Source organism: Marmota flaviventris, chromosome 9, assembly GCF_047511675.1.
Source record: "Marmota flaviventris isolate mMarFla1 chromosome 9, mMarFla1.hap1, whole genome shotgun sequence".
Lineage (NCBI taxonomy): Eukaryota > Metazoa > Chordata > Mammalia > Rodentia > Sciuridae > Marmota > Marmota flaviventris.
In genome coordinates, this window is record NC_092506.1 from 93,048,292 (window position 1) to 93,058,655 (window position 10,364).

The 10,364-nt window shown below is 36.2% G+C and overlaps 1 protein-coding gene across 2 annotated transcripts in view; it reads left to right on the top strand.

The window, feature by feature from the left end:
• Elmod1 (ELMO domain containing 1) overlaps positions 1 to 10,164 on the top strand; it is a 33,548-nt gene extending 23,384 nt beyond the window's left edge. For both annotated transcript variants that reach the window (XM_027930713.2, XM_071617167.1), the window contains 3 exons: positions 1,235 to 1,285; positions 2,601 to 2,734; positions 9,992 to 10,164. In XM_027930713.2, the coding sequence (XP_027786514.2) occupies positions 1,235 to 1,285; positions 2,601 to 2,734; positions 9,992 to 10,164 (358 nt within the window). The remainder of the gene's footprint in view (positions 1 to 1,234; positions 1,286 to 2,600; positions 2,735 to 9,991) is intronic.
• Positions 10,165 to 10,364: the final 200 nt, after the last annotated feature.

Genomic DNA, 10,364 nt, shown 5'->3' on the forward strand with positions numbered 1-10,364 from the left:
ACAAAATTCTTTTTAATTTGAATGAGTTTTTTTTTTCTGTTTGCTTGTTTGTTTTGTTACTAGGTATTGAACCCAGGGATGTTTTTACCAATTTTATTTTGAGACAGGGTCTTTAAGTTACTGAGGCTGGCCTCAAACTTACAATCCTCTTGCTTCAGGCTCCTGAGTCACTAGGATTATAGGTGTATGCCACCTTGCACAGCTGTATATGAGTATTATAAGGAAAAATCTTCTGAAGCCTCTCTGGCTGACTGGTTTGTTGGTTAGAAGTTATACTTTAAAAACAGATGGCATATTTAAATGAATTAAAAGCAGTCATTTTTAATTATAGCCAGTCATTTACATAGCCAGAAAGCATACAGAGTTAAATATCAGTTTTGCCTAATGTTTTTGTGGTTGTGTGCTGTGTGTATTATCTGCATGTTTTGCCATGTATTTGAGAGGACTCTCCTTTCTTTTGCTTAGACAGAAGCTAAGTATTCACGTCTTTAGTTTTTACATTTTATTTCATTTCAGTGCTAATGTCAGTTTTCAGCATAAAACACTGAAAGAAGGTTACATCATTCATGAAGAAGAGTGGAACATTGTTCTGCCTACAAGATGTTGTTGGGAAGGGGCAGATACACAGTATGCAAAATAATAGAATGTAAGGCAGGATTTTCAGAAAATTCTTCAAACAGTCATATTCAGGATCTCAAATTATAAAATAGATTAAAATGGAGCTCAATTAGAAGAAGTATCATCGCACTTGGAGAACAGAATTTTTTAAAACTTATCTACTGTCTTTTCTCCCTCTTCCCCTTCTTCTTCCTTCCCCCTCCTTTCTTCTTTCCTTCTTTTCCTAACTCAATCATTTACTTACTAACATTTATTCGGCACCTACTGTGAACCAGGCATCACATATAGGGCTGGGCAGGATGAATACCATGAGATGAAAACCCAACAAAATTCGGTGAAGAAACATGAGTGTGTAAAGCAACCTCTGTTTAGGGGAAAAGAGATGCCAGGCAAACTTTCGGAGGAGGAGTACTTGATAAGTAATGACAAGGTATAAAGGAGTACTTAATGTTTGGCCTTTAAGGCTGTCTTTCACTGTTGCTTTAGAAGTTGACAATACTCGAACTGATTCAAGTTCTAGACTTCTCTGCATACAGTTAGCTACTTTAACATAAGCAGTAAAAGAAAGCAAGAACCCATAAAGGATTAAATGTTATTTATTCATTCATTTATTCAGCAAATTCAGCAAAACAGAATGGGAGAAGAAAAGGATGGATAAAGCAATTGGGTGAGTATGGAATTTCATACACAAAGAATGACAGACTAAACCACAAACAGAGCAAAAGTGCCCCAAGAGTGCTGTGAAAGGTGACAAGGATGGAATTCCACTTGTCCTGATAGAAATATGTAAGCCTGTTGAATTTTAAAAAGGACCATTTATATGTGTTGGGATTTATTTCTATGACTTCATTATATCACTTTGGAACCAACTGATGAGGTTTAGATAGTTATAACTGTATGGGAGGGATTTTTAGAAATCACCACTTAGAATTTGATTTGGTAGCTTTCTTTGAAGGATTTTTACCAAGTATTGAACTTATTAGATAAAATTTTACTTTAGAAACTCTTTTAAAATGCCCATTTCATCCAAAAATATTTTTGTGCAGGTTTGTAATAAGAAAGAGGATTTAAAACTTATTTCTCCTTTCATTTTAAATAGGCATATAGAAAAGGGACTATAAAATACATTTTGTGATAATATGCTTATTTAAATTTTTCTCACTTAAATGATATATGATTTATTCTGAAGCATAGAAAGTAAACCAAAATATCACCCTGATCTTATTATTCTTGTGTACCCATATTAATATTTTGTGGCATTTCATTCTAGCCTTTTTTTCATGCACATTTGTATATATTTTAAACTTGGCTTGTTAAATACATAAAGTTTTATATCCTGCTTAAATAGTATTTAAAAATATAGTTTTAGTTAGCTGTAATATGGTATATGAGATTACTGTAATCTATTTCTCTAGTCATCTTTTTTTAGGATATTTGAATAGTTTTCACATTTTGCTATTATAAATAATGCTGTGATTAATATCTTTGTGTATAAAGATTTGCCCACTTTGTATATTTTGGGCTTTTAAAATTTTTATTTATTTATCTTGGCGGGGGGGGGTACCAGGGATTGAACTCAGGGGCACTCAACCCCTGAACCATATCCCCAGCCCAATTTTGTATTTTATTATCTCGCTGAGTTCCTTAGCACCTTGCTATTGCTGAGGCTGGCTTTGAACTCGTGATCCTCCTGTCTCAGCCTCCTGAGACACTGGGATTACAGGTGTGTGCCACCGTGCCAGGCCACTTTGGATATTTTGGAAGTAGAATTACCAAGTCAAACCATATGAACTCTCAACTCTTTGGGTATGCATTATTTAAACCTTATGATCAATTATAAAAGTCAAGGTTTTGATAGGGTGGAAAAGAAAGAGCAATTTGCCACTCTGATAATGTAATAGGAATAGAAAACCCAGGTTATCATTAAAATGCTTATTTCCCATATATGCAACACTATTGGTTTTGTGGTTTTCACTTCACAGGTACTCATTTGCAATTGTGGGCATCAATATAACTGATCTGGCATATAATCTACTGGTCAGTGGAGCACTAAAAACCCACTTCTACAACATCGCTCCAGAAGCTCCAACATTGTCTCACTTCCAACAAACGTTCTGTAAGTGTTCTGTCATTTAATTATCAATACAAGTGTCTATAGAGCACTCCAGAAAAGGATCAAAGCTGAGAAATCTTTGTGCTGCTTTGGGCCCTTTGAACTCCTTCCTTTGGTTTTGAATTTTTTATTTGGTTGTGAATTTTTTATTTGATATCCCCCACTCATGGCAGAAATACTCAGAGATGACTCATTATATCATGAGAACTGCAACCTAATCAAGTGGATCAATCTTCTGATGTGGGTTAACTGGGTGGTAACTATAGGCAGATAGGGTGTGACTAGAAGAAGTGGGTCATTGGGGGCATGACCTTGGGGTTTACATTTTGTTCCTGGTGAACAGAGTTCTCTCTCTCTGCTACTCAGTTGCCATAACCTGAGCTGCTTGCCTGTGCCACACCCTTCTGTTATGATGAGCTGTGAAGTTAGCCAATCATGGACTGAATCTCTGAAACCATGAGCCAAAATAAACTTTTCCTCCTCTATGTGGTTCTTGTCAGGTCTTTTGATCACAGTGACAAAAAAAAAAAAAAATCTGACTAAAACAGATTACTTTCTCACTCAGAAACTACACTCATATTTTTAGGTTTCATGAATTTTACTTTTTCCAGCTTTGCATGATATTCAATGTGTCAGCTTCTGGTCTGACTTAAAGAAGTTGCAAGTGCCTCTCTCCCTCTGATCCCACATGGCATAGCACTCAAGAGTACAGCTCTCTACACAGCCTGAGTTGACTGCCAGATCTATGTTTTAGCAGAAATGAAATCTCCAAGATTACAAGACAAGGTTGAAAACCTTGCCCAGAAAAAAAAAAAAAAAAAGGCATTGATGAAAAACAGGGGTCCTGGAAAAAAGGAAAAGAAAGGAAAGGGAACCAAAGAAATAGATCAGAAAAATTTTCTGAACTGAAGGATGGACTTTCATATTTAAACTACTAAGCACCAACATAGTGGATGAAAATAGACCCACACCAAAATACCACTGTGAAATATCATGACACTGGAAAGATATGATCTTGAAATCTTCCAAAGTTGTCATATGAAGAATTTGGACTAGAGATGACATTGGACTTCTCAATAGCAACCTTGTAGTCTAGAAGACAATGGGATAATGTCTGCAAATATTTAAGAAAACATAAAGGGAATATGATTTCCAGTTTATAATTCTAGTCCCCATCTAACTTACCAGTTAAATACTGAAATAGAATAAACACTTTTTAAAATGCAAGATCTTGAACAGTTTACTTTCTGGTACTTTTATCAGGAAGTTCCTAATAGATGTAATTCCACACAACAAGAGAATATTTTTTTGTGTGTGTGTGTGTGGTGTTGGGGACTGAAACCAGGGCCTTATGCATGGGAGGCAAACCCTCTACCAACTAAGCTATATCCCCAGCCCTGAGAATAATCTTAAAATGAATAAATGGATCCAGAAGACAGGATTTATCCCATGAGAGAAGTGAAGGGGATTTTTAGGGTAATGTGAAGAGAAATCCCAAGATAAAGTCTGTGCAATAGGCTCAAAGAAATTTGTATTTTAGCAGGTACAGAAGGCTCTGGTAGACTCTTTGCAGAATATAAAACTGATAGACTATCTACCATTTTTTGTTTAGGCATGGCGACATATACCTGTAATCCCAGCAACTTGGAGGCTGGGGAAGAAGGATTTCAAGTTTGAGGCTAGCCTTACCAATTTATTGATACCCTTTCTCAAAATAAAAAATTAAAAGGAGTGGGGATGTGGCTTAGTGGTAAAGCACCACTGGGTTCCATTCCCAATACCATAAAAAATATAGTATCTATCACGTTCAAGCACATTAAGAGGACATTGGCGTACTTTAGAGATGGTTTAAGGTTAAAGTGGAAAACTAAGCAAATAAGAAATAAGGCAGTTAAAAAATCTAAGAAGAGATGAGAAAATAAATGGTCATATGTCTAGGTGGGTGAAAGGGAGCAAAGTCTTCATCTCTTATAAAAAAGAGTTTAAAAAATATCAAGCAATGGAAACCTTGTTATTTAGAACTATAGAGGTCAGTAGTCAAAATAATCAGCTCAAAGAGTTGAAATGCAAGAATTAGGGCAAGTGAAACTGGAATATTTTTGTTTTGTTCTCTTTTTTTGAAACTAGACTTGTTAAACTATTTGACTCTGAACAATATGAATGTGTAACTTAGGTTAGAAACTAAAAGGAAATTTAAAGATGCATATACTTTATAACTTGTCCATAGAAAATGTGAGTCCCACATATAATGTCATTACAGCTCCTATTTTGACAATTGGATGATTATATTTACTCCTGTAATAACTCTGACCATCTCTAACAAATATTGAGATTTTACTGCAGATCAGGTTCTGGGAGGAAAAAGACAGACATCTAAACAAGGAAGTAAAACATTATGGCAAGACTTTTGTGATTGAGAAAGTAAAGCTAGTTTTTAAAAATTGCAAATACCTATGGCTTTCCTAGTTCACTAAGTCTGGGAATTAAGGAAAGCTCCCTGAAGCAACTGCCACTTTCAATGAGACCTGAAGGACGAGTGGCAGAAAATAAAGCAATAGTAGCTGAGTGGTTGGGCCAGAGGAAGTGGCAGGGCAAAGGTCACAAAACCGAAGAAAGTGGAATCAAGTAGTAGAGCAGAGAGTGTCGGGGAGGAGACAGAGTGTGACTAGAGGTGATACTGGGAATATTAGAGTAGAATGGGGCCAGATCTCAAAGAGCTTTGAAGGCCACATTAAAGAGCATGAACATGTAGCTAAATAAAACCTCATGCTACATTTCCTTAGTCCATTACACTTAGCCTATTCTGTGTTTTCCATGCTCTTTATGGAAATAAGGGAAATTCTGAGGGAAAATAAAATGAGTTTAATTTTAGACAAGCAGAGTGAAATCCATGTAGAGCTACAGAATGGATATTCTAATATAAGGCTCTGGAGCTCCGAAGAATCTGAATGGCACAAGCTACAGATTTGAAATTCATCAGCATTGAGGAAGAAAATCAGTGCCACACAGTGAAGGGCATTTCCCGGGAAAATAATCAAAGTTAAAATTATAGAGAAATAGCATTTCTGTTTTGTCCACTGCCATACCCTCAGCACAGAACCTCGTACAGAGTAAACACTGAGTAACTATTTATTGGATGCATGGGTGAATGGATGGGTGAATGGAAAGGAAGCTACAATATTGGGCAATGTTCTTTATAGGGGGAAGGGGACACTATATGATCTGGAAAATTTTAGCCTTGTCCTGGTTTGAAATGTTTCTGAGAGTCCCAGAGCAGATGAGTAAGCATGCCATAGGATTACTTATTTCCCAAGGCACTTCTCAGGTTTTGGAAACAGCAGCAGTTCCCTGTGGATTGGCTCATAGGCAGAGGAACTGGGGAGTCTTTAGAGGAAGCAAACTGTGCCCTAGCTTCATTATTCCTTCACCAACTATGATCAGTTCTGCACGTCTCCTCTGTAATATTTTTGTAATTACCTGTGTCCTTGCACACGTCTCTGCTCTCTACTAACCCAATGCAGTGAAGCAAAACCAAGACACATTGAAGCAGCAATAAATTTGCTGCAGGCTTGAGATGGAAAGCCAAATTAGTATTCAAAATAAGTATTTCATCTAGGTGGAAGAATATAAGAACATAATGGCTCCATCATTATGACTTCACAGCATTATTCCGTGAACACTGCACTGCCAAGGGACTATGTTACAAAAACTGCATTCAATCTAAAGCTCTACTGAACACACAGCCCCCATTGAAATGGAGTGAGGTTAGGCTAGTGAGCAAAGGAACACACAATGGCCGGAAGAGGAAAAGGAATTGTCTTTTCTTTGACCTTCAGAAGAAGAACTATTCAATAAGAATAAGAACCAGAGGAACAGAATGCACAGGAAAGGCTGGCTGTTGCAGCTGTGGGAAATCAACTGGTTTGTGGTCCTGATTTCCTGCTGTCATTGTGTAACTATGAACCATTCAAGAATCTTATCTAAGCCCAGTGTCCTCTGGTGTGAAATAGAGATATAAAATCTCCATCGCCTACCCTGAGCTAACAGATCATCAGCGGAAATTGCATACCTGTCTCCCTCTCTCCAGGAGACTGAGAAATTAGGAAACACAGAACTCGACCTTTCTCTTCATCCTCAGTACCTAATGTTGTATCTGTTACATATTTGTAATTGGAGGATGGATTACCTGACCAATTTGCCAAATGAATTTTTGAACACCCCATGTTATATAAAATGAGAAGAATTTTATGACTGTAATATGTACCTGGGATTCTGGGCCACCATTTCTGCATTTTTATTACAATCATGTTATATGATCTCTAATTGCTTTTCTAATGAATAGAGAGAATCCCAGGGAATCTGTCTACAAGCTCTACAGTTTGAATTTGTAGCCTTAAGAGGAGGTATCATGAGAATGGTATCATATATGAACCACTTCATCTAGCCAATTTTTTAAAACTTCCAAGATGTTGTTCTGTAATTGTGCATAAGATAGAAAACAGGGGAAACTAAATGGAGCTGGGCTGGGGTTATAGCTCAGCAGTAGAGTGCTTGCCTGGCCTGTGTGAGGCACTGGGTTCATTTCTCAGCACTGCATATAAATAAAATAAATGGTCCAACGACAACTTAAAAATATATATAATATATAAAAGATACTGTAAATGAAAGCATTATTAAACAAACTAAATGGAACTGCGTTATTTTAGAACTCTGTGCCACATTACATCATCTTTAGAGTATTTGCCAAATATATCTACATATTATAGAAGAATGAACATTTTTATGTATGTTGCAGAAAAATGAATTATTAAAAGATGATGATAAACATTTGCAATGGAAATGCTATGTACACTAATTTGATCATTCCACACTGTATACATGTATTAAATTATTACATTGTACCCTATAAATAGTGCAATTAAAAATAAAATTTTTAAAAGATGACTTTTCACGGTACGTATTTATCATTGTCAACAGGAGTAAAGATGCTGTCACTCATAAGATATTAATGAGATACATCATGGACATTTTTAATTCATAGTATTAGAAACTTGACTTTCCATGCAAAATAGCTCAGGTATGTTTATTTGAGCTCAAAAACCAGTCAGGAAAATTATGCGTATTTTATATACTAAGAGAAGAAATTATACATTATCATAGATTTCTTTTAGAACCATAGAAATCTTAATATTTAGAAGGAAGCCAAGGAAACTTAAAAAGATGTCATCTTCTAGACCATAGGTTCTCAAACTTTAGTAACACAGGATTCTTAATGAATTGCAAGTTTGGTACCCCAAATCACTCCTGGGATATTTTAAGAATTTGTTCAGTCACTGAAATGGGCAGATGATTGATTTCTTTTCATTGGATAAGACTGAGGTTAGAGGAAACAAGTTTCTCTTTGGTGTGCACCAAAACAACCAGGCTGATAAATTAACTCCAACAGGGTATGTGAGAAATGGTGAGGAGAAATAGGGATGCCCAGCCTGGAGATGAGATAAGCACTGGGCATAAAGCACACTTCAGATACTTGGATCTGAAGGATCTGACTGAGGATTGAATTTGCTCCATAAAACCTAAAGCTTTAGGCTCCATGTGAGAACCATTTTAAGAGACAAGCTTCTCATCCATAGAACCATCAAGCCTGGATGCCACCTTGGGCTGCCTTGGGGAATCCAAGCATCAGATGAACACAGACAGAGAAGATGGCTCCCAGGTGACTGATACTGCTGATCTGAGTATTTTCTGATAGTCAGCCCTAGTGTGTGTACCATGGGCCAGTTGGGTGAGGGTGGATTGTGTCTCTTATCAGAAATGTTAAAAGCAGTCATGTCAATTACTGCATGTGAAGAGCCCAAAGACAGACTAGTCCTAAAAGAAATGGAACAGTGAACCCAAAAGAAACATAAAATAAATACTCTCTCTCTCTGTCCTATATTTGTGTAGAGACCGTGTACTTATGGATGTATGAGCATACCTAACAAAAATAATGAGAAGAATATTGATGGGAGGAACAAGAGTACAAGTGGGTCAACACCTGGCCATATATGTTGGGGGGAGGTTACTTCTAATTTGTATTATATATATGAATAAGGATTTTTAAAATCTGTTTATGGAATTTTGTCAAAAGGATTCCCATACATTGCTAGTTACCAGAAAAACAAAAGTTGTTAATTTTTTAATATTCAAACTGAGTATATTCTTTCTAATATGATTCTTCATTTCTGTTCACATAAAGAGGTAAAAGAGCTGATATTTAAACCAGGTGTCTTGCTCCAGTCTTGGCTCCTGTTTTCAAATACTTTCTAAAGTTAACAAACAAAAAAGCTTGTGTAATATTTGTTTTGATAGGATTATTTCCTTAAATACTCTTTTCTAAGATAGATTTCTATCTTTTCTAAGATAGAGTTTGCAATGAATTTATTTCATACAAATACCTATAATTGTCTTTAAAAAAAAACAATCCACATTTCAATTTTAAATGTGGTGGAGGGGAGGGGGCACTATGGGAAACAGACACAATAGATTCTTGTATCAAGGACTTCACATTTTTTCCAAAATTTTCCCACTCCAGATCATTCATAGATAACATTTTTGATTTGAATATGAAATTATGTTTCAGAGCAAGGAAGTCTTATTATCAATTTCACATAGTTTAATGACCAGTCTGGGTTGTTCAGAGTTGATTTACCATTCTTATTGTCTCATAATAGATTGTCAAAATGCATTTGTTTGATTTGTCAGGGTAATTTAAAATGCAGTTAAATCAAAAGTCAAAACAGAAAAGGTGGAGCAGAGTAATTTTGAAAAATTGAACCATTATATTAATTTAATTAGGAGGAGAAGGATGAAGTAGTCACTGTTGGCCTTTCAGAATATATTCCCCATGTGATCCATATTCAAGAGATGGCAGAACTGATTTGTCTTCCTGCTTCCTGAAATTGAGAATAATTCTAAGACCAACTGTAAAAATCTTAACCAATTGCTAGCTTCTGCTTCACTGGTCTTAAAGAATAAAGAATTTTTTTTTTGATGTGCTGATTATCAAACCCCACATCCTCAAGCATACTAAGCAAGTGACTCTAACACCAAGCTACCCTCCAACCCCAAAATAATCTTAAATAGTCTTATTTGCTAAATTTTGAGTTTCTTTGAGCTCCATGGGTTCTGTGATTTTGGTCTAACTCATTCAGGATGGTTGTTTAATATGTTTAAGAACCTTTATCTCTTGTGCTCTTATCACTGCCTTATCTCTAACAGGCTATTTGATGCATGAATTTCACAAGTTTTGGATTGAAGAAGATCCCATGGACATAATGGAATTTAATCGTGTGAGGGAGAAATTCCGCAAGAGGATCATAAAACAGCTGCAAAATCCAGACATGGCGCTATGCCCGCATTTTGCTGCCTCTGAAGGTTTAATCAACATGTAGTCGCCCACGCTGATTTTAATGGATACCCTGGAACACTGCCTCATTGTCGTGTTAGGTCTCTGCTTAGGTCACAGCTCACTCACTGAATGCACACAGTGATTATATGCATGCCTTTTGATACAGTATTTTCATCTCTTGGTCATAATTCCAAGATCCCCAAATATCACTATTTCTGGAATATCTGTCCTCCAGTGACTGCT